This window comes from Paralichthys olivaceus, chromosome 11 (genome assembly GCF_024713975.1).
Source record: "Paralichthys olivaceus isolate ysfri-2021 chromosome 11, ASM2471397v2, whole genome shotgun sequence".
NCBI lineage: Eukaryota > Metazoa > Chordata > Actinopteri > Pleuronectiformes > Paralichthyidae > Paralichthys > Paralichthys olivaceus.
The window spans coordinates 631773-655124 of NC_091103.1; the positions used below are offsets into that span (position 1 = coordinate 631773).

The window sequence follows — 23352 nt, forward strand, 5'->3', positions numbered from 1 at the left end:
TATTCAAGTCTTTATGAAATGATGCTAACGTGTGATGTTTATGTACTGATGTAGCTAAGAGTGTGTGGAGTGAAGGAAGTGACAGTGAGAACAGAAGAGTGAAGAGAGTTTGAGTCTTTATTAAGAAAATCATCATCAGATACAGAACATTCACCGGATGAGATCAGACGCAGCGTTTCCTGTGTGAGCTGCGTCCTGACGACAGTTTCTACCTGTTCAGCTGCTGCGGCAGCAGGGGGGGAGGGGAACGGAGCGAGGAGGTTGTCTGCTCAGCAAAATAAAAACACCGTCACAAAAAGAGGGGGAAGATTCTGTTCCTGAATTTGGTTCTGGAAAACCTGGGGGGGTCAAAATCTCTCAGATATCTGTGCCATCAGCAGACATTCACACTGACCTCAGCTCTTGAGCAAGGCAGAGCAGGACCGGGGGGGGGAGGGGTTCAGGAACAAGATATTAAAAAGAAAAAGTGAATAAATCCTACGGAGGTTAAAATCAGAGCGGCATCCGGTTTCCTTCTACACTGATTTTAACAGCGTGACCCGTCTTCGTCAGGCGGCGGATGTCAGCAAATCTACGCATTTGTTTATCCACACGGGACATTCCCTTCTTCATGGGACCCTGAGGACAGAACGGAGACAGAAACATACAGTTAAAAACATGTCCGCTGGAAACACAAAGCATTTGATGAGTTCAAAACTCTCAATCTTTATACACTTTTCATTTACAGTGACACTGCTGTAATATGACTTTCGTTAAAGGTTCAGTGTGTAGAATTTAGTGACATCTAGTGGTGAAGTTTCATGTTGCAGTTGACCACCCCTCACCTCACCCTCCTCTTCCAAACCTGAAGGAGAACCTGTGGAAACCTTCAGTGTTTAGTTTGTCCAGTCTGGCCACTCATGAAATCATCACCACGATTATTTTAGATTGTTTCCAGATCCCTTCAGATAAATCTTACACACTAAACCTTTAAATGTTTTTAGTTCTTCCACCGATCGACATCGTGAATCTCATTTCCTGTTTCACAATGAGAGCGAATGAATGAAGGTAAAGCACCCTCTGAAGATGCTGTTGGACTTTTATTGTGAAATATGTGCAGGAAGTGATGAGTCAGTTGTTTTGATTAGAACTGAAAGGTTTGATCAGTCGACTGATTGATTGACAGATTCTTCGTTCTCAGTTTGAATTATTACATTTCAGTTTTGTTGGTTTCATCTTCTCACACGTGAACTTTGACTGAGAGCAAAATAAATTCACTTCCTGTTCTGTCCAGAAATGTTCACAGCTCAGGAGTTGGAACTTCAACATCATCAAATGATCGTTTCAGCTTTAACTTCGTGTCGACTCAATAATTCATCGAATAATCGTTTCAGCTCCGATGTCGTCACCTCCGACAGACGCCCTGTTAGCTCCTCTGGTTAGCTCCTCTGGTTAGCTCGACATTTAAACCCCACCCACAGATGAAGCTCCGCACCACAGGTGGAGGTGAAGGACGTCATGCATCACGTCATGGACGATTAGCCTCCACCAAGTTCATCACGTGTGCACATCTGCGCACGTGAGCCATGTTAGTGAGGTCACAGGTCTGTATGGTCACAGGTCAGAAACCTCAGAAGGTCACTGTGTGGACGCCACACACAGCTGGACCATCACTGCACACCATGCAAAAGGACTTACTGCCCCCCACTGGTCAACCACAGGAACTACAGGGGCATTTTGTTGCCCTCTATGCTGATCTTGACCGCTCCCTGCGGACGACGCATTTTCCTCTCCTCAGCAAAGCGGCGTTTGTGCTTCTCCAGCAGGCTGATGGCTTTCTTATAGCCGCTCTACAGAGGACCAATCACAACTCAGCTCCTGACCTCCGAGGTCATCAATTATCATTTAGCATTTCTTTCTACATTTCCCACAATTCTACCGTTGATTTAACTGCTTTGAATCACCAGTGAATTTAAAAAGCTTGTTTCTTAAATTAATGTATTTAATGATCAGTTCTTCAAACAAAATGATATTTTTAGATTTTTGTCATCAAACGTATTTGATATGAAAAAGACTTTATCTGAGATTTATCAAAGTATTATTATATTTATCTTGAATAATTATAGTTTGAACTGCAAAAAAATTACAATTATCATTATTATTATTATTCAATTTTCAATTAGTTTGAACAATTTTAAAAAACATTTTTAAACACATTCACTTCAAATCTTCGATGACAACACCCCCCCTCCCCCCATGTACTCACCCTGCTGGAGTCGCCCTCTACGTTCCACTTGGGTCGAACTACATAGTCCTTGTTGGACGGCATTGGGACTCTCGCCCGGGCGCAGAACCCGGGGTCACCGGGTCGCAGAGCTCTATGGGGGGGAGGAAAATCCAGTTGTTATAATAATAATATAACCGTGACTTCCTGTGAGATTTAAAGGGACGGACTCGCTCCAGAAGCTTCGACCAAAGACTGGGCTTTATCTGGAGGGGGGGGTCTTAAAGCGACAGGAGCTAGAACCAAGTGTTTGAGACAGAGGCTGAAAAGAGGAGCAGCAGCGATGGACAGTCAGGACACAAATGAAATCCTCAAGCTGAACAGAGTGTGTCTCCTTTAACGATAAACTTACTTCTCCTCTCCAGTGAGCTGCTTCTCCAGGTCTCTCCGCGGCGTCTGACCCCCGGAACTAAAGGGAGACAGAGACACGTAGGTTTACATCAGGATGAATTCCCAGTAACCATGGAAACACACGTCACAAATCTGACACGTTGCACCCGATGTTGGTAGAACCAGTCTTCATGCTGTCGTTAGTTTTCATCACCTCACAGCAGTTAGTCTGCGACTCAGAGATTCAGACTCTAAACCAGACCCTGTTCTGTTCTGATGGTTCAGGAACGATCGGGTCGACTGTGCTGAACAAACCTGAGGCTCCCGCACATGATCAGCTTCATTCACAACAAACAGCTTTTCATTAGAACCTGTAACTGTCACTGTCGGTTCACTTTGGATTCACTTGTTGTTAAACTGTCAGTCAGCAGAGACGCCCACAGTGCAACCATGCAATCACATGACTCAACCTGATGGGTGGAGAGAAGACGTCGGGTTCCTCCGCCCTCTCCACCTTCTGAGGCTGACTGGGGGAGGAGGAGGAGGAGGGAGACATGAAATGGAGGGATGAATGAAAAAACAGAACACACTGAAAGGAAGAACACAACGTGACGAGGAGGAGAGATCAAAAACAATGACACAAGATGATGAGACGTCAGGCAGAGCTGAGACGTGAAGAGGAGGAAGAGGAGGAAGAGGAGAAAGAGGAGAAAGAGCAGGAAGAGGAGAAAGAGGAGGAAGAGGAGGAAGAGGAGAAAGAGGAGGAAGAGGAGAAAGAGGAGGAAGAGGAGGAAGAGGAGGCATCGTCCCATCAGAACACACTTAAACTAGATTTGTTTGTTTGGTGCAGAAATGTCATGAAACAGCTGCAGGTCATTCCAAAACCTGAATCCTCTTTAAATCCAGAGTCAGATTTTAATTCCACTCGAAGTGAAATTTGACTCCAAACTTGTGATGGAAATACAAAAGTAAAAATATACTCGCTCTAAGTAAAAACATTTATTTTTGGATCTATAGTGTGAGAGAACCTCGTTATTCTGAAAACGACTCAGTTTGTTTCTACTTTTCAGTGTTTGTTGTTTGCGTCTGTTCATCCAGTGACTGAAGGTCGAGTAGAAGCAGTCGTATGAATGATTCATGGAGTTTACAGCTGCTACAGAAGAATGAAGGTGAATGAGGTGAGAAGATCAGAGCGGAGTCTTCAAGGTGACCAATCAGAGCAAGGGAGCATCAGCCACTGTCCCCGCCCCACAAAGTCTCCAAACCGAACCTGACGAGCGTGCGGGACGTTGTTGAGCGGGTGTGAGTCCACGCTGCTCTCACCTGAGTGGTTGTGTCAGTTGTTAACGCGTCCGGATGAAACTTGTCTGTACCTGAGTCGTCGTCTCTGAGGCATCTGCTGAGCCAGATCTCTCTGTTGCCGCTCCTCTCTCGTCATTCCCTTGTAGTTAGACGTCAAACCAAAGATCGGCCTCGACCACTCATCTGGAAACGAGACGCACACGGATCGTTAAGAAGAACACACGACTTCACTCTTTTAAAAACAACACGTAGCACAAAGAGACAGTTTCTTACTGATGAGTTTCAGAGCCAGGTCTTTGTTGGATCGAGACTCTTTGGGGTGTTTGTACAGAAACATGACGGACCGGCCGATGCCGCTGTGCTTCAGAGTCTCATGACTGACGCTGGGCAGCTGCAGGAGGAGACACCATGAGAACACTGAACTGAGACTTCACCTGAGAGCTGCAAGCCAACGAGCAGCGACCTCACCTCCTGCAGGATCCTCAGCAGCTCCTCTCTGATCCTGAGAGCGGGCAGCGACTTGTCCGGAAGAGGACTGATCCACTCTTTAATCGCCGACATCACCCCGCTGTCGATGAACGTCTCCTTCAAGTCCTGTCTGAGGGACAAACACCAACACAACAACTTAACACACAGATACAGGAGCAGCTGGACTCAGAGTTTTTCTTTCACATATGAAGCAGCAGCAGTCTTCGTCCTCTACGTGCACGGCTCCTCTTCTTCATCCTGAGACATTTGTGTTCTTCCAGTTTCACGTCCGTCCCGTGTCATGGCCTCCATCATAAAATCATGTGTGATGAGGTGTTAACGTGGAACAGATGTGACTCTTACTTCTTCAGGTGCATGACGACCTGCGGCAGCAGCGTGAGTTTCTTCAGCGCCGGTTTCTTCTGACTGTTCAGAGTTCGATCCTCCTGTTGAAACAACACAGCGTCGGTCAGGACACAGACGCAGCAGCAACTCTGAGTCGCACTGAGACTTTCATTTCGACAGGCGCACCTCCGCAGCCTCGTTCATCTTGGAGATCATGGCGCTGACCACGTCGTCGGCGTCACTGATGAACGTCCCTCCGTCACGGTGTCTTCGCTTCTTGCTGTTCATGGCTTTCCTCCGAGCAAGCATGATGTCGAAGTCAGACATGAAGCTGGTGCTGAACGAACACGCACACACACACACACACACACACACACGTTTACTTGAGTTAAGATTGAACTTTTCTTTAAAACAATTAAAACACCATTTTTAATTATTGTGATTTGTTTTCAAGTGAAAGTAAAATGATCTAATCGATGATGTTTCATAAAACTTTTTGATTTTACTGTCACACAACTTATAAAAATAGAAACCATTACATCACAACAAGACAATTCATTTTTCACTTTGACAAAACATTTTGGACTAAAGAGCCAAATAGAAAAATCAACTCTAATCATTAATGAAATAATGTTATTTTACTATGAAACGTGAATCAAAGTTTGATTTAACACCAGTAGTTCATTAAAAGATTCTCACTCTTGGCCGCTGCGGTCGACTCCCTCGTCTGAGTCGGACTCCTCCTGCAGCTGCTGCTTCTTCTCTTTGGCCTGTTGCTTCTCTCCCTCCAGGTCCTCCTGGTTGAAACCCTGCAGCAGACACATATTCACATTTCAGCTTTTCTACTCGTCAGTGAGCAAATTAAAACCACATTTATGATTTACTGAGGTTTCCAGAGATGCTGGTATGAGGAAGTAACTTTCTTTCACAAAGGTCAGGACGGAGGAGAAGAGACGGTAGAAACTGATAATGACCGACGACACAAAGATAAACAGACACAGAACCTTCGGGCGGTTTTACTCACCGTGAACTCTTCCTCCTCCTCGTCTCCAGACTCTCCGAAGATGTCTGCAATCATTTTCCTGCAACAAACAGAGGTCAAAGGTCACACCAGCAGCTCGCGGGTTGTTTACACCGACCGATGAGAAATCCTGAACTCACTCCTCCTCGTCTCCGGATTCGCTGTCGCTGCCGAACAGCGCCTTCTCATCCTTCTTCCCTGCCGCGGCCTTCGAGCTCTCGTCCTCGCTGCCACTGTCGGAGCCGAGCTCCCTCAGTTTAGCCGCCAGACTCTTATCAGGTCCGCCCGACGCCGCGTCGCTGTCCGAGTTTTCTTCATCGTCCGACACCGCCCGACTCCTTTTCACTGCTGAAGAGGAAGAAACAGGAAGCGTGGTGTTTGTGGAGACGGCCTCATTATTAACCAGGTGTCATGTAATCGTCAGTTTATAAACTCGGTTCTGTTTTTACTGATTTTAGACATTTGAACTGTTTTTCTGCACAAAGATGCTGATTTTACATTTCAGGAAAAAAATGAGCCACAAAATAAAAACATCTCTCACCTGGTTTATCTGCTTTCTCCTCATCCTCATCCTCACTGTCTGACAGGATCGCCTTCTTCCTCTTCACTGCACACGCACACACACACACACACACACACACACACACACACACACACACATTTTCAATTGCAGATAAAAGTCGACATCACACAAACAAACACAGATTAGTTTTAAAACTCATCACTGTTGCTATGGTTACGCCTGATGGAGTTTTACCGTCTCTAAATCAGAGACGTGTGTGAAGCTAAATGAAAATATTAATAATTAACTTGTTAATTAACAATAACAACAATAACAATAATAATAATAACAATAAACGCTGCTGGTTGTGTTTTCACTAAGCAACCAACTGCAGAGGAGACGATCTACTTCCTGTTTACACCACATGACGTGTGAGCGGTCACGTGACGTGTTTTCAGGTGTTTGTGTGGACGGAGGTCGATGTGTGTATGTGTGTGACTGGGCTGATCTGAGGTCAGTACCTGGCTTCTCGTCGTCGCTCTCGTCTCTCTGCTCCTCCTCCTGCTTCTCTCCATCACTTCCTGCTGCAGCCTTCCTCCTTCCTCCCTCCTCCTCATCCTCGCTGTCAGACTGCATCACAGCTTTCCACTTCCCTCCTCCTCCCACTTCCTCCTGTTTCCCTTCCTCCCCCTCTTCCTCCTCATCAGAGTCTATCTGTGCCGCCTTTCGTCTGGCGGGCGCCTCTGTGTCAGAGTCACTGTCGGCATTGGACCGGTTGGACGCAGCAGGTTTGGCGTCCTCGTTCTCTGAGTCGCTGTCTGCGGCTGCTTTGGGACGGTCCTCCCCCTCCTCCTTGTCCGAGCTGCTCCCTCTGCGTTTAAGTGGGGACGACCCCTCCCCCTCCTCATGATCTGACGCTCTGTGTTTGACCGGTGACGAATCCTCGTGGTCTGAACCGCTCATCCTGTGTTTGACCGGGGAGTCTCCGTCACTGTCTGCAGGACGAGGAGCCTCGACCTCCGAGTCACTCTTGTCGTCTCCATTGTGGCCCCTGGGGGCCTCGCCCTCTGAGTCGCTGTCGGCCCTTCTGCCGTCCTCGTTGTCAGAGCCGCTGGCGGCCCCGCTGGTCTCCATGGCGTGGGGGGCGTCCTCCTCATTGCTGCCCTCGTCCTGTTGAGACAAGCAGAGGGTCAGAAACACCAGGGACTCGTTAATAAAACCAAACGTCCTAAAAAATAACCATGAAGAGTTTGTGTTCACTTCATCTGTGACTGTCAGAGGCGGAGCCTCGTTCTGACCTCAGACTCGTGTCTGTCGCTCCTCACGTCCTCGCCGTCTGACGCCGGGTGTTCATCCTGAACCGGAGTGCCACCGCCGTCATCTGCAGGACACACAACAGGTCAAGAACCACAAACAACTCAAGTCCAACGTTCAGGTAAAAATTCTCTTTAAAAACCAAACGATTTCAGGATCGATTATAATCTGTGAACCAAACTTCGTGCACAGGAAGAGGATCAAAGAGGTTCAACTATAGATCACATGACTCTGACACATCGACCATCTACAACATCTGTGACGTCAAATCCATTAAACACTGAATCTGTCTCCATTAAAAAATCTACTTTACAAGAGTCTGAAAACCAAAGTCCATAAAACCTCCACAGTTCATCACATGGTGGAAAATAAACGGAGATTATCAACTCGTCTGCTTTTAAATCCTGAAAACAACTAAACTTTCAAATCATCTTCTGAAGCTTCACATTTTCTACAAACAGTAAATAAAATCTTGTGTCGAAGTGAAAACCGATCCTGCAGCAAACCACAGGAATCACATGACGTCACCAGGACGTCAACACAGCTGGACTTTACTTCAGATGTTGATCAAATGTTTCCTGCTGATTCAGTCACATGACAAACACGTGGAAGTCAAGTAGACATGAGGTTGTTCGACTGCTCATTTGTTCTTTAATATAAATCTACTTCTTTTTACTTTGTCAACTCGTTTCCAGCTCCACATTCATCTGAACAGTAAGTTGTCCTCAATATAAAGAACAATCCACGAAGGGTTTCTACTGAGATCCAGAGATGTTCTATTCTAATTATCACTATTTATTATAACTCTATTTATTCTAATTATCACTATTTATTATAACTATTTATTCTAACTATCACTATGATCATTACACTGATCACAGTCTCAATGTGGATGGTCACGTGTTAAAATGAAGGTTTTATTTCACAATCGCAGCTTTAATATTCCTGTTGTTCAATCATTTCTAAATAAATGTTTGAATCAATTAAAGTTGACTAATGAGAAAAGAGCTCGTGACGTGATTGCTTTGGAATCACATGATTGTTGTTGTGTTGGTTTTTTCCGACAAACCTAAACATTAGCATCGTTAGCTCACAACAACAAGCTAACGATGCTAACCCCTGATCTGAGCGTCACGTTGATCAAGTTTCTAAACTTCAGACTCAGCGACGACGAGAAAACAGGAGTTACCGGAGCGTCGTCGTTTTACCGGGAAACAAAGACAGTTTGTGTGTTTTTACCGGAGCGGCTCCCGGACATGAAGTCGTCCTCTTCCCCGTCCATCACTCGCCCCAACGCGGGTTCACGTTTCAGGTTCAGACCCGAAGAACCGGAACAACTTCCACGTTAATCTCACGGAAACAAAATCAGAAGCAGAATCAGAACCCGACGACGCGTTTACCGAGCTAACAGCTAACAGCTAGCTACCGCAGCCTCGGAGCCAAGATGGCGGAACTGCGTCATCTGCACACGCGGGCGCTGCCTGATGGCGTCACTGCCGTTTTTAAATAAACTTTATTATCAACATAAATGAATCATCATCACCTTCATCATCTTCATCATCATCTTCATCATCATCATCATCTTCAGTCACGAGTGAAATCAAAGTAGTGAAACATTAAAGCTGAAAGTTATATAAATATAAATCAATTATTATTATTTTACTTCCGTTTTTTATGTTTTAGTTTCTCTTAAAAATACATTTTATTTCTTTATGTTTTCATTTGTCTACTTGATTTATATGAATCTAATGAAATTCATTTCTTGCTGTTTATGTTTCTGAATCTTTTTAATAAAGTTAATTCAAAGAAAACATGATAAACACTAACTTGACAAAGTGAAAAATAATCCGGATGTTGAAAATAATCTGCGTTTTAAGGATCAATACGTGCAAAATCTGACAAACGGTGAAGAAGCGATTGATTTGTACAAATTAGTTGTTAACTTCACTTTAACTCCACCGACCAACAGCAAAGTTCCCGGATGAGTTCGAGTCCCTGTAGTGTACGGACGCTCATGTGCACACTGCCCTCCTGTGGCCACAGCTTGAAACTACGTGACGACTTAGAGTGTAGTTACGATCTGCAACCACAGGAGGGCAGCAGACAACCATTATCTGTGCTCCTGAACTTTAACGTAAAAGCGGAATAATTACATAGTTATACTTCCTTTGACTCTTTCAAAATAAAAGGATTGCTCAGCACAGAGTTGTACATACACAATGTGACCACAGGAGGGCAGTGTTAAGATAACTACAGACGTAATATAAACGGTAGTTCAGTCTCACTGTGCTTCACATTATAACTTGACAGACAAACTTCATTCTGATGATTCCAGATCGGAAAAATAAAACTTTGTAATTGTTAAAAATCATTTTGCGATGGTTATTACTGAAGCTCAGTTTCAGCTCCATCTCGTCTCGGTTGGTTTGATTCCGCATTAAAAACAGATCATTAGCAGGATGTTTGCAGAAGAAACGTTATTAAACTTATATTTAGTTATTAAAGATTTCTATTTAAAGTCTGCACAAACTGTTAGTGCTGCCCTCCTGTGGTCACAGTGTGTAACAACAAAAAAAAATATTTACACACTATGGCCACAGGAGGGCAGCAGACACACGTTTACCAAAGTGATTAACGGAAGTTTTAATGTGAAGGCGCCAATTTTTACAATCAAACTACAATAATAACAATAATAATAATAATAACAATAAGAAGAACAATAAAAGAACGATACTAATAATAACAACAACAATAATAAATCTAGTTTCAGACTTTGAGGTGAATCTGTGCTCAGCTCACATTATTTATTTGTATTCATGTATTTATCATTAATTCTTATTTACTGTTATAACATTGGATTTTCCTGCAGGTTTCATATTCGATGCAGAAACTATTTATTTCTGTTTTGTTTTTTTCTCTGTACAGAAACAAAATATCAATAAAGGTTTTGAGTGTGGTGTGACGTCATAGATGTGCGACACACGCACAGAGGAGCCACGCGTGTTTTCGGAACCGGGACCAGCGTCAGTGTCACTGCGGCTCTCTGCGGCTCTCTGCGGGTCAGACTGCGGCTCTCTGCGGGTCAGACTGCGGGGAGATGGGGGAGCGGAGCCGGCTGTGCTCCGTGTGGCTCGGCTCGGAGACCGGGATCCTGAAGGGGGTCAGCGTGTCCCGGAAACAGGCCTTCAACTTCTGCAACACGAGCCACCTGAGCCGGGACCAGGAGCTGCGGGCTCTGTGCTGGGGGGACCCGGCGGAGAGCGAGCTGCTGGTCGGGTCCGTGGACGGAACCGTGAAGACGTTCAGCACCGAGAAGGGCGAGTTCACCGAGAGCCGCCGCTGCGGGGACCCGGAGGACGGCTGCTTCACCGGGCTGGCGGCGCTCAGCGGCTCCGGGCTGCTCACCTGCGGGGAGCGCGGGACGGTGCGGGTCTGGAGGGAGGACAGCACCGAGCCCGTCGCCGAACTGGACGCCGGGAAGAACGTGTGCAGGATGCGGCTGAGCCCGGTTCATCCGAACAAGGTCGCGACCGGAGGGAAAGAAAACGGCCTGAAGATCTGGGACCTGGAGCGGCCCGAGAAACCCGCGTTCACCGCAAAGAACCTGCGGGACGACTGGCTCGATCTACGGAGGCCGCACTGGGTCAGAGACATGGCGTTTATACCGGAGACAGACAAAGTGGTGACGTGCACAGGTTTCCACCAGGTGAGAGGGAGGGGGGGCAGAGAGAGAGACATGGAGGGGGGGCAGAGAGAGAGAGAGACATGGAGGGGGGGCAGAGAGAGAGAGAGAGACATGGAGGGGGGGCAGAGAGAGAGAGAGAGAGAGAGACATGGAGGGGGGGCAGAGAGGGAGAGAGACATGTAGGGGGGGCAGAGAGAGAGAGAGAGAGACATGGAGGGGGGGCAGAGAGAGAGAGACATGGAGGGGGGGCAGAGAGAGAGAGAGACACACATGGAGGGGGGGCAGAGAGAGAGAGACATGGAGGGGGGGCAGAGAGAGAGAGACATGGAGGGGGGGCAGAGAGAGAGAGAGACATGGAGGGGGGGCAGAGAGAGAGAGAGACACACATGGAGGGGGGGCAGAGAGAGAGAGACATGGAGGGGGGGCAGAGAGAGAGAGACATGGAGGGGGGGCAGAGAGAGAGAGAGAGAGACATGGAGGGGGGGCAGAGAGAGAGAGACATGGAGGGGGGGCAGAGAGAGAGAGAGACACACATGGAGGGGGGGCAGAGAGAGAGAGACATGGAGGGGGGGCAGAGAGAGAGAGACATGGAGGGGGGGCAGAGAGAGAGAGAGACACACATGGAGGGGGGGCAGAGAGAGAGAGACATGGAGGGGGGGCAGAGAGAGAGAGACATGGAGGGGGCAGAGAGAGAGAGAGACATGGAGGGGGGGCAGAGAGGGAGAGAGAGACATGGAGGGGGGGCAGAGAGAGAGAGACATGGAGGGGGGGCAGAGAGGGAGAGAGAGACATGGAGGGGGGGCAGAGAGAGAGAGACATGGAGGGGGGGCAGAGAGAGAGAGAGACATGGAGGGGGGGCAGAGAGAGAGAGACATGGAGGGGGGGCAGAGAGAGAGAGAGACACACATGGAGGGGGGGCAGAGAGAGAGAGACATGGAGGGGGCAGAGAGAGAGAGAGACATGGAGGGGGGGCAGAGAGGGAGAGAGAGACATGGAGGGGGGGCAGAGAGAGAGAGAGACATGGAGGGGGGGGCAGAGAGAGAGAGAGAGACATGGAGGGGGAGGGGCAGTCGTGAGGTTATCAACCTTTAAAAACTTCCATCTTCTTGTTTCTCAAACATCTTGTGGTTAAAAGTTTCATCTTGTGGTTAAAAGTTTCATCTTGTGGTTAAAAGTTTCATCTTGTGGTTAAAAGTTTCATCTTGTGATTTAATTGAACTTAAACTTTCAGGATTTAAAATGTCAACAACGTTAACAGGTGGGTTAAGGTGAGAGAGCGCCCCCTCCTGGTTGTGAAGTCACTGACGTGTCCTCTGTCCTCACATCACTTTGTTATGTGTCCTCTGTCAGGTCCACGTCTTCGACCCGTCCTCCCCTCAGCGCCGCCCAGTCTTGGAGGCGGAGTACGGCGAGTACCCGCTCACCGCCCTGTCCCTGCCCGCCTCCGGTAACACGGTGGTGGTTGGAAACACCCACGGACAGATCGCCCTGCTGGACCTGAGGAAAGGTCTGGTCCGCGGCTGTCTGAAGGGCCTGGCGGGCGGCGTGCGGTGGCTGCAGTGTCACCCCTCCCAGCCGGTGGTGGCGTCCTGCGGCCTGGACCGCTTCCTCCGCATCCACGACCTGGAGGACCGCAAGCTGCGGCACAAAGTCTACCTGAAGTCCAGACTCAACTGCCTCCTGCTGTCCAGCCGCGACCTGGAGGACGGAGCGGGGGAGACGGGGAGGGAGGGGGTGAGTCAGGAGGTGAAGGAGGAGGAGGACGAGGTGTGGGACACAATGGAGCAGGTGAAGGAGAAGCCGAAGAGGATAACAGAGGAGGAGGAGGAGGAAGAGGAGGAACCACAGAAGAAGAGGAAAAAGAAGAGGAAAGACTGAGATGTGATCACAGACGTTAACGCATCAACTGACTCAGTTTGTTAAAACACAGAAGAAGAAAAGCTCCTCCTCTTATTTTAACAGCCAATAAGAATGAACCTTTTCTCACTTTGCTAAAACTCGTAAATTGATATTTTCTATAAAGAGTCAAATTCTGTTCTGGTGAAAATGTTTATTCTCAGTTTGTTAATAAAGATTTTTCCAGAGACGCTGTAACTCTCCACTGTTCATAGTTGTTTTATAACGAGACGTTACGATGTGGTCTCACTCAGAACATCACTTCAACACAATTATATAACGTCACATATGAATCAAACATCTTCAGCTTCAGGTTCTATCTGTGAGTTGTGAACACGAGACTCAGACGTGTATCATAGTTTTTATTAAACAGCCTCATGTTAGTGAAATGTTTTGATCTGAGTTCGAATCCATCGTCGTGCTTCAGTCTGAACTCGAAGACAAATCTCAGTCACGTGATTCTAAAACGACGCCGTGAGGTTTTTAAAATAATATGAACGTGAATCAGAGCTGATTCTGTTCAGTCACAAACACGACTCACTTCCCTTTTTAGATCACAGGTTAGAGAACACATTAAAAAAACAATAAAACATCCTGACGTGGAAAATGTGCTCAAGACTCAAACTGATCGAAGGTCCGTCGCTGTGGAAAGTGAAGTTTGTGTTCAGATGTGAAACAAGTGGAGACGCTTCAGTTTAAAAACACTTCGTCCACAGTTCACAGGACGCCTGTCACTTTGTGATGTCACCAAGTGACAGGCGTGGCTTCAGTCCCTGACCTGTGGTTGGTCAGGACGTCTGTCACTCAGAAAACTGTCAGCCAATCAGAAGACACAGAAAACCACCAACACATCTTATATCGTCAATTTAAATAAAACACGTGACCTGAAATCGAAGTAGTGCACATGTTGACCTGATGGTGGCGCTAGATGAACAGTCAGGATCACCACAGTTATTAGAGTTCATCCTCTGACGACCACGAACATTTGAACCAGAATCAGATCGTCGTGTTAGTTCGTCTCCACCGATGGATCAAGTTTCAGGAAATGAGGTCAGTGAATTGACCTTTGACCTTCTGGATAGAAAACATTTGATCCTGACGTTTGTGTTCAATTCTGTCCTAACTCTTAGTAACCATGGCAACAGTGATGAGAGGTCAAACACGTCAGTGTGGGTGGAGCCACAGATTACACTCATTTCTGGCAGTGACCATGTGACCACTCAGCTCCATCCAAACACAAACCAACTTCTACACTAAGACGCAGCAAAAGTCATTTTTCACAGTTTCTGCAGATAAACAAGTTAAAACACAGCGGACGTAACTTTCCTGTTTCATGACAGGAATGAAAGGACACTAACCAGTGGGGACGATGAGCTCAATCATGATTTCATACTTTTCAGAAGTAAATTAAATATTTCCATCATAATTAATTAATAATTCATAAATATCTTAAGACTAAAATGACAAAAACATTTAAAAAACAAAGTAAATGATTTTCTCAGATGTGAATATTCACTGTCGGACAAAACTCTTTGAAACTAAACTGTGAAAAATCCTTTGTCAGATGAATTGATGATGAAATGAATCGTCAGCTGCAGTCAGAGCTGCCCCCCCCCCCCACCACTGCTAACACTTAGTAACTGAACATGAAGTAAATTACGTGAAGTCGTCGTTAGAATATAAGAGATTATATCGTTATATTTTCTAGGTGTAGAAATCTGTAAACTTTTCTAAAAGTTGAAATGAAGTCTGAGGTTCTGGGGACTCGTCTGTGGACGGACACGCCTCCAGCCTCAGGTGATGTCACTCTGATGTCTTTTCAATGCAGTTTTTCCTGTTCACCGTTTTTCCTTCTCCTCCCGTTCTTCCTCTCTCCTCTTCGTCCTCTTCGTCCCGCTCGTCCTCCCCTCCTCCCCTGCTGAACCGCCGCCGGCTGAGTTTCTCCGGGTCGTGAGAGGCCATGTCGCTGAAGTCTCGGAAGATGTCCTGAAACGTCTGGTCGTCCCCTGAGGGAATGACGTCACATTTAAAATCAGCTCGCCGTTGTTTACAGACGATTGTTAAGAGCGCCGGGTTAGAGGTGAAGCAGAGTCGACTCACCAGCAGATCCAAAGACTCCGTCTGAGTCTCTCATCTCTTCATTCATCCTGGCCATCCGCAGCCTGAAACCACGACAACCAGAGCCGATGAAACACTTGACTCGTGTCAGGATTAATAATCTACAACTGACGTTAGATAAACATCAGCTCTGATCTCCACCTCTGATTTAGCTAACGTAGCTTGTTAAGCTAATAATGTGTTGTTAACGTTAAATAATCCGGATCCTTAGTTCGTTTACAACGTATTAATAATTAGCCACAGCTTTTCCTCGGACACCGCTCGTAACGCTACAGACAAACGACGGCTGTCAGACGTTCACTGTGACGGATTCCACAACTTCATTCTAACACGTTAAACATTCCGGTGACTTACAGCGTGACAATGTCAGCGTGGGCCGTCTCCACGGCGATGGCCAACGGGTCCTGTCCTCTCTCGTCCACAGCGTACTGATTGGCTCCTCTCTTCAACAGCAGACACACCTGCCTACAACAGCCAATGAAGATCAGCCACATCTGATCTTATTTAAACAACGTGCAGTGTGTTGCACAGTGTTATTACCCCGTGTGTCCAGCGGTGGCAGCAGCGTGTAGCGCTCCCCGTCCTCTCAGGTCTCGGTAGTTGATGTTTGCGCCGTTCTGCAGCAGGAACTCACAGGCCAACAGTGACCCCTGCAGGACGCAGAGAGAAACATTCAAAGAAATCTGAACAATTTGAAATCACACGGGGAAAAGTATTACAAGTTCTGAGGACATAGAAATGTGGCTTATATATATATATATATATATATATATATATATTTCAACCTGGGTCAAAGTTTCACTGTCACTTTCTGTCAAGAACTGGGTTTTCTTACAATCCAGTTACTAGCTTGTTACTAAGCAGGTTTACAGTCACAGGTTTGATTCCCAAACAAAGCATAACTTCCAAAATAAAGTTTTTAAGTGGAGGTGGAGGGAGAGCACCTCCTGTTAACGAGCCTCCTGACATTATTGATCAGTGATTCTTCAGAGTTTTCAGCCTCGTTAACTTTTTAACCCAGAGATGCCTCCTCACCCCGACAGCAGCTCCAATCAGTCCCGTACGTCCCTCCTCCTCTGCGATGCTACCGTTGACCTCCGCCCCCTCAGCCAGCGCTGCTGCCATAGCAACCAGGTCTCCCACCAACGCCGCCTGATACAGACGCAGCCCGGCCTCGACCTTCTGACGCTCTGAAACAGAACGAGATTCTTTAAATATCTGTACGTTTTTTTTCATCATGTCAGAAAATGTCGCGTCTTTAACCACATTAACAAAGGATGTAATGACATCATTATCACATCTCTGTGACTTCAGACTTACGATCTCTCTCTGAGCGGCTGTTCTGCACAAATCTCTTCTCCACATATTTCTCTTTGATCCACATCTCTTTCTCGGATCTGAGGAAGAAAAACTCCTGAGTTAAAGGAGAAGCTTCAGGTCAGAGTTCACTTTGTTCTCTGTCGTTCTAAACAGAAATCAACACGACACATTTACACACGTTGATCAATTATTAAAATGACTAGTGATCAGAAATTCACTACAAACACAGCAACAGTGCAGTGATTTTACCGAGGGCTGTTTGCGGAGGGCTTAACTCGCCCTTCTTCTGAACATCGAGCCTCGTAGATCTGGTTCATGACATCGTTTCCTAAGACGCACAGGAGCTGAAGAAGAAGAAGAAGAAGATGAAGGAGAAGAGAAGAAGAAGAAGTTACTGTGTGGGTGGGTTTGAATGGTGCATTTTGCTTAGGAACCTTCGTAACAGAGTGAAATGACCCGGAAGTAGTTCAGTGGCCGCCATAATAAGAGCTGTTCATATTCTCGAAACGATTGTGTGTGTGTGTGTGTGTGTGTGTGTGTGTTACCTTCAGCTGTTCAGCCTCCCATGAGTCCAGAGTGAGAGATCGGACCTTAGACAGGTGAACACCCAGGCTCCTACAGACATGATGACATCTTTATAGTCTGAAAATAATTCTACACATTAATATCAAACTGTCCATAATGTTTACTCTCTATAAAACACTTTGTACGAAATATGAGATGATATTGAGAGAAATTAAGTTTCAACAGAAACAAGAGACTGAAAAAAGGTTTGAAACAAAGAGACGAGTGTTTCATCAGAATTAATCTCGTCCGTCACACGACCAAGTACACTGGTCGACAACGTGGGCGTCGGTGTCACCCTTGACAAAAGTTTCTGTTCATCCGGAATAAAACACGAGTTTTAGAGTTTTCTAATTAAAACACCAGCATGAAGCATTTACAAAAGCTTCCATAGTAACCATAGCAACAGAGATGCGTTTTAAAACATGGATGTAGCATTAGACACGCCTCCTGTTGTGGTTACCTGTGTATGCCGGAGCACTCGATGCACATGGTGACTCCCAGGTTGATGGAGGCCCAGCGAGGCTCTTCCTCGCCGCAGTCACAGCACCGCTGGTTCCCCGGGCCCCTCAGGGCCACGCCCAGGGCAGCCTGCCTCTGAGCGGGGGGGCCTGGTGAGTCACTCCCACCACACAGGAGAGAGGGGGGCTCTTTCGGCTGAACACAGGTGACACATACATGACATGTCCAGAATGTGAATAGATAATAATAATAACACATCAGATTTATATAGAGCTTTTCAAAGCACTGTCCATATTAAAGGATCCAATAAGGAAACATCACAAATGTCACATCATCACAACTCTGATCAACTCTGAAGATTCAAATCAAGACTCCCTGTCTTCAGAGGACATATAATCAATTATTAATACATTATGGAAAATGATGGATTATAATTTTTATCAACATTTTCAGTTGCTAAGAAACCATGTGGATATTTATGTATTACAGTGCAGCCAGCCACCAGGGGGCGATATAGATGTACTGGTCGCTGAGGGTGAACCTGCCTGTGTGAGTGGAGCGCCGGCTCTCTCTCTGTAAGCGAGGTCGATGCTGCCCTGCAGAGTGTTGAGCCAGGCCTGTTTCAGCTGCTCCGAGTCGGCCTGCAGAGCACAGCACCTGAAGACAACATGACAGCTTCGTTACAGATTTACAGTTTCAGAAGGAACGGACTCCGAGCTGAGAGTCAGAGTCACACAGGAGGGAAGACACAAACCAGTTGTTGGTTTGAATCAATTAGAATTATCGAAATTTTCAGTCTTGAATCTAAACCAGGGTTTGACTGACGATAAGAAAGTAGAATAGAATAAGACATCAGGCTCGTAGTTGGTTGCCGTGTTCTGCGTGAGCGTCTTACTTCTGGACGGAGAGCAGCTCGAAGCAGAAACGTCGATCGATGTGTTCCAGGGATTTGACGGCACAGAGTCTGAGATCCTCGAACAGAACCATGGCGTCGTCCTGCAGGAGAACACGGAACAATAAAGTTTAAGTCTCCGGTCGTTTCTACTCTGACTCTGTTTTTATTTATCATCATAAAGAAGATCCAGCCGCTCCACATGTCGATACACCGTGTGTCTTTATGTCTCTATATATGGTTTATGTCTCCATACATTAATATTTATGATTCAATAATGTTTTGCTGCAGTGACTGTTCAGTCTCACCTTGTGTGACTTTCTGTAGATTAGTTGATTGTCTCTGATGGAAAACCAGCATCTGAAAGATTAAATGTTAAAAATCAAGATGATTCAGTTCTAATATTATAAATATTGATATGAATGATATGACGAGACACAGATAAAAGACAAATCCAGTCTGTACCTCTTCCAGGTTTTAGATTTCCTCCTGGACCGTTTGAACAGATAACCCTGGATGATGTCATCACTGCCAGGACACGGGCTGACCATCGGCTCGCCCGAGGCATCCTGAAAACACACACACACACACACACACACACACACACACACACACACACACACACACACACACACACACACACACACACACACACACACACACACACACACATGTTTTTGATGGTTTTAGTGAATGACAGGCTTCAGGGGCCACGTCCTTCAGAGGCTGCATTCGAGGACCACACCTCCGTACATCAGGTAGTCCAGAAAGGAGAATAATAATTATAGTCTTAATGAGACAGTGTGGTCTTCAGAGGATTTAATATTTTGCTCTCACCGCTGCATCATTAGCTACTTTGAGCGGCTGCACTAACTGCAGCTCAACCACCCACACAGCTACACAATCAATCCTGGGATAGGTTGGAGAAGGTCCTGCCGCTGGACCCTTTGTTGCTCAGCTATAGAAGGACTCATTTGAAGGAGCCTTCGAAATAGGGCAGCCTCGTCACACAGCTGTGACAGAATTAGTCTTCAAATGCAGCCTCTGAAGGACGCGGCCCCTGAATAGAGACGCAGTTGATGAACAGAGGGGAAGTTCTTACTCTCTGCTGCACCAGCAGGTGTTTGTTCTCCAGGTCCTTTCTTTTAACCGAACACTCTGTAGACAGCTGGGACAACTGAGGGACAGACAGGAGGACAAACACACGTCAGATTCAGTCATTCATGTTTCACTTTGTGTCGACAGTCATGATTTAGGGGAAGTAGATGAAAGAGTGAGGGGGTCAGAGGTCAGGACCTGTGCTGCCATGGTCTTCATGGTGGGATCCAGGTCTCTGATTAGGTCGAAGCCTTGGTGGAAGAAAGTGAACTGAGCCTGAATGAAGGAGAAGACCTGACAACACACACACACACACACACACACACACACACACACACACACACACACACACTGTAGTTTTCATCAACGTAACAGTGCGTTTCATTTGGTCGCCTGTTGGTGGCGTCCAATCCCCTTTATATATGTATCATCAACACTAAAGGAAGAAGACTACAGCTCCCATCATCCCTCTCTGCTTCATCAACTAACTCTGTCTGATTGATTCAAAGATTGTTGATATTATTCATGATCTATTTTATTTCTCCACTTTTATCGGTTGTTTTTATCAAATGTTGAAATGATGCAATGACAAGTTCTGATGCAGTTTGTAAAATTAAACTCACAGAGTTCAAGATGTCTGCCCTCTGCTGAGTTTTGAAGGTGTTGAGCTGAAAATAAAAACAGTGTGCAGCATTAGATTTTAGAAAATAAAAAAACATTACAGTCATGACACCATATCGGCGTGTCATACCTGCAGACAGTAGTCCAGGGCAAAGTGTTGGTAGCATTTACGCGTGGCGAGCAGCAGGTGACTGGCCCTCTCTGCATCGCCGGCTTTGTGGCGAGACACCTGAGCGTTTTTTACCGCCGCTGTCTCCAGATCCTCACTGATCCGAACAAACTCCCGCCTGGTCTCTGCCAGCTGGGGGAGGAACCTCAGAAACACAAACACTGTCTTCATCACATCATCATCGTCATCGTCAGGATAATATGTGCTCTTGTTATAAATCAGGTGACTATAAATAAATGTACTGTTTATTGTTAGGGTGCGATAATGAACAACAGGAAGTTAAGAAGATTGAATTCACTGTAAAACACTATGTATTATAACATAGTTCATTTAAAAACATACAATAGTTCAATAGAACAATACAATAGAATGATGTAATTTCATCACAGTTTTATCAACACACCTCAGCTGTAACAATAATCTATTATTAACATGACTTAGATCATGTGTAAATGAATGTACTCTGACTCTGTCATTTATGTATTACTTTATAATTTTCTAATTTAAGTCACTTAAAAGACTATAGACAAACAAAAGTGTGTGTGTGTGTGTTTGTGTGTGTGTGTGTGTGTTGGACTTACTGTGTGCAGAGGTTGGTCAGCTGTTGACTGATGGCTCTTTGGGTCTGATCAAACAACATCTGAGGAGGAGAGACAGATTATCTATTACAGTTATTAATTCTACAACACCAGTTACTGCAGCTGCTGTTCAGAAATCAGATTACTGTGGCAGCTAAAAGAGATTTTCACTGGTGAGAACTGTGAACGAGAAAATCACACAGCTTCAATATAATAAGAATCTACAGAAACAAAGAAACATATGAATAATACTAAAATATTAAAATTAAGAAGAGAAATTCAGATACAGTACTTAACTGAATTATTATACATTACTTTTTAAAATACCCTCGTAATTTTAATTGATTTAATTTTTATGCATTTTTATTTTCTAGCGTCTCCTTGTGTTATTCATAACGTTGATGACACAAGAATAAAGCATCAACAGACACTGTCCAAAAGAAAAAGTTAGAAAACAACTGTTATGCTCACTCGCTGTGTATTTGAAACTGATGCAAACAATTAATCAAAAATATAGTCTGTGACTTTCTGGACTAAAAAACGAATTATTATTTTAAATGATGTTAAAACCCTACACACAACAGTTTCACACAAGTGCAGAGTTAGAACATGAAAACAGGGTGTGTGTGTGTGTGTGTGTGTGTGTGTGTGTGTGTGTGTGTGTGTGCACTCACAGTGTGGAAGCTGACCACTTCCTGCAGACCCTGGTTAAACTGGTTCAGACAGTTCTAGAGGAGGAAGGAAACAGGAAGTGGGTGAGAAACATTTCACAGGAAAACATGGAAACAATGAGCAGAGACTCCGCCCCCCAACTGTAGGTCGTTAGCATTAGCATTAGCATCATGTAGGTCCATACAGTGATGACGTTTTCCTTCCTCTGGCAAATGGAGAGCTCCGCCAGGCTGCTCAGCAACAGCTGGTTGGCTGAACTGTAGGCTTGTCCCGCCTCCACCATCCTGCCGCACAGCTTCATCACCTGATTGAGACACAGATTATTGACCAATCAACAGCCAGATGACAGGTGAGCAGCAGGTTTCCTCTGCAGTCAGAATGGAATCAGGAAAATGCATCGGTCCAACTTGAAGCAGTACTTGTAATAATAACAGTATTCATGGTATTTCTGTTATGGCAGTAGTTGTAATAGTAGTATTAGTAGTATTAGTAGTATAAGCAGTTTAGTAGTACATTAATTATTTGCAGTAGCAGTATTAGGGGCTTTAGTATTATTAGCAGCAGCAGTAGTAGTAGTAGTAGAAGTTGTATTTGGAACAGTAGCAGTATCATTAACAGTAAATGTAGGAGTATTACTAGTATTAACAGCTGTAGTTGTATTAGCAGGGTTATTACATTATAATTACATATTATTTTGGTATTAGTATTACCAGTGGTAGTTAAGTATTCGAAGTATTAGTATTATTAGCAGTAATTGTACCTTGTCCAGTTTTGTCTCCAAAAGAGAAACGTCCTTCTCAAACTGATCCAGGTTCAGTCTGAAAAATAAAACATCATAATCAGTAGGTGTTGTCATGCAGAGTTAGAACATGACAACAGGATGTGTGTGTGTGTGTGTGTGTGTGTGTGTGTGTGTGTGTGTTTACCTGAACTCAGGTGAGTCTATGACACACTCCTCAAAGTCCAGCAGTGAGTCCATGTTGTCCGACTGTCGTTGTCTCTGAGTCCAGGTGTTGATAAAGATTAACAAAGCCTCATTCTGACAGTTAGCCTATTAGCCTGTTAGCTCCGCAGCGGCGGTGGGTCTGCTCTCTCTGTGTGCACGCGCTCCTGCGTGCCACGCATGGCGGTGCGGTTCGCACAGACGCGTGAATAAACCGCAGAGTGTGAGTTTCAGTGTAACAGCTGTCCGAGCATCCTGCTGTTGATGTGGTTGCTAACCGACCGCTAAGTTCCGGTTCCGCCAAAGATCCGGGTTGTATTAAATGCAAACAGTGGAAGAGCAGCGACACCGACGGCGCGGGGTGGTACTACATCAATGTTGACTGTTGTTACAGGAGTTTATTCATTCAATCTGACTTTATTATCTTTACTTGTACAACTCCTTCTTTTCATTGGCATTGCTCCCTCCATCTCTATCAGACATTTTCTTGTGTATAAATACTTCACATAACATATATACATACATAACATTGACACACCTTTCCATCATCATGCTAAAAACCGAGGGATCCTCACTTGTGACTCTCTGAGGTTCATTCACTGTTAATAAAGTTTGATTTGTAGTTTTACTGTTGTTGAGTCAAGAACAGAGGATGTTGCACCTTGTTAACATCTATGAGACAAACTGATTTGTGGATATGACCTATGCTAATAAAATGTGACTGATTTATTTAGCTTTAGTTTGTGTTATTCTTTGAAAAGCACTTTGTTATTCTCAGGTGAACTTTAG

The 23352-nt window shown here is 45.4% G+C and overlaps 3 protein-coding genes across 9 annotated transcripts; 1 reads left to right on the plus strand and 2 right to left on the minus strand.

The window, feature by feature from the left end:
- Nucleotides 1–99: 99 nt before the first annotated feature.
- LOC109647277 (protein IWS1 homolog) lies at nucleotides 100–9053 on the minus strand. 4 transcript variants are annotated; one of them, XM_069534847.1, is made up of 17 exons: nucleotides 8785–9053; nucleotides 7530–7612; nucleotides 6753–7401; nucleotides 6271–6336; nucleotides 5870–6077; nucleotides 5733–5790; nucleotides 5408–5517; nucleotides 4895–5045; nucleotides 4727–4809; nucleotides 4364–4493; nucleotides 4169–4286; nucleotides 3967–4078; nucleotides 3064–3120; nucleotides 2616–2672; nucleotides 2246–2357; nucleotides 1678–1829; nucleotides 100–618 (listed from the first exon to the last, which is right to left on the minus strand). In XM_069534847.1, the coding sequence occupies exons 1-16, from the start codon at nucleotides 8825–8827 to the stop codon at nucleotides 1704–1706; spliced, it is 2163 nt and encodes a 720-aa protein (XP_069390948.1). In that variant the 5' UTR covers nucleotides 8828–9053; the 3' UTR covers nucleotides 100–618; nucleotides 1678–1703. The 4 variants fall into 4 exon arrangements, with proteins under 4 accessions (XP_069390948.1, XP_069390950.1, XP_069390947.1 ...); XM_069534849.1 differs by lacking the exon at nucleotides 3064–3120; XM_069534846.1 differs by lacking the exon at nucleotides 1678–1829.
- wdr74 (WD repeat domain 74) lies at nucleotides 8111–13324 on the plus strand. 2 transcript variants are annotated; one of them, XM_069534850.1, is made up of 3 exons: nucleotides 8111–8259; nucleotides 10471–11251; nucleotides 12581–13324. In XM_069534850.1, the coding sequence occupies exons 2-3, from the start codon at nucleotides 10643–10645 to the stop codon at nucleotides 13106–13108; spliced, it is 1137 nt and encodes a 378-aa protein (XP_069390951.1). In that variant the 5' UTR covers nucleotides 8111–8259; nucleotides 10471–10642; the 3' UTR covers nucleotides 13109–13324. The 2 variants fall into 2 exon arrangements, with proteins under 2 accessions (XP_069390951.1, XP_019968955.2); XM_020113396.2 differs by lacking the exon at nucleotides 8111–8259 and having other exon boundaries at nucleotides 10313–11251.
- On the minus strand, nucleotides 13266–22849 carry LOC109643514 (arf-GAP with coiled-coil, ANK repeat and PH domain-containing protein 2). 3 transcript variants are annotated; one of them, XM_069534844.1, is made up of 22 exons: nucleotides 22547–22849; nucleotides 22381–22438; nucleotides 21805–21924; nucleotides 21623–21676; nucleotides 20952–21010; nucleotides 20332–20515; nucleotides 20204–20248; nucleotides 19779–19856; nucleotides 19585–19659; nucleotides 18948–19051; nucleotides 18791–18842; nucleotides 18486–18586; nucleotides 18136–18247; nucleotides 17592–17785; nucleotides 17110–17179; nucleotides 16814–16908; nucleotides 16565–16641; nucleotides 16280–16434; nucleotides 15785–15894; nucleotides 15599–15709; nucleotides 15227–15288; nucleotides 13266–15132 (listed from the first exon to the last, which is right to left on the minus strand). In XM_069534844.1, exons 1-22 carry the CDS (start codon nucleotides 22597–22599, stop codon nucleotides 14930–14932), a joined length of 2172 nt encoding a protein of 723 aa, XP_069390945.1. In that variant the 5' UTR covers nucleotides 22600–22849; the 3' UTR covers nucleotides 13266–14929. The 3 variants fall into 3 exon arrangements, with proteins under 3 accessions (XP_069390945.1, XP_069390944.1, XP_069390946.1); XM_069534843.1 differs by having other exon boundaries at nucleotides 19779–19874; XM_069534845.1 differs by lacking the exons at nucleotides 13266–15132; nucleotides 15227–15288; nucleotides 15599–15709 and having other exon boundaries at nucleotides 15781–15894; nucleotides 19779–19874.
- Between the last annotated feature and the right edge of the window lie 503 nt (nucleotides 22850–23352).

Excerpts from the sequence above, each read along its gene's own strand:
- LOC109647277 (XM_069534846.1), bottom strand. The coding sequence starts at position 8,827 with ATGGACGGGGAAGAGGACGACTTCATGTCCGGGAGCCGCTCCG. Across the intron at positions 2,358-2,615 it reads CAGCTCACTGGAGAGGAGAA|AGCTCTGCGACCCGGTGACC; the intron begins GTAAGTTTATCG and ends TCCCCCCCATAG. Across the intron at positions 619-2,245 it reads TAGAGGGCGACTCCAGCAGG|GGTCCCATGAAGAAGGGAAT; the intron begins GTGAGTACATGG and ends TTCTGTCCTCAG.
- wdr74 (XM_069534850.1), top strand. The coding sequence starts at position 10,643 with ATGGGGGAGCGGAGCCGGCTGTGCTCCGTGTGGCTCGGCTCGGAGACC. Across the intron at positions 11,252-12,580 it reads CGTGCACAGGTTTCCACCAG|GTCCACGTCTTCGACCCGTC; the intron begins GTGAGAGGGAGG and ends GTCCTCTGTCAG.
- LOC109643514 (XM_069534843.1), bottom strand. The coding sequence starts at position 22,599 with ATGGACTCACTGCTGGACTTTGAGGAGTGTGTCATAGACTCACCTGAG. Across the intron at positions 19,875-20,203 it reads GGGCAGACATCTTGAACTCT|GTCTTCTCCTTCATTCAGGC; the intron begins GTGAGTTTAATT and ends GTGTGTTGTCAG. Across the intron at positions 16,909-17,109 it reads GGGAGGCTGAACAGCTGAAG|CTCCTGTGCGTCTTAGGAAA; the intron begins GTAACACACACA and ends CTTCTTCTTCAG.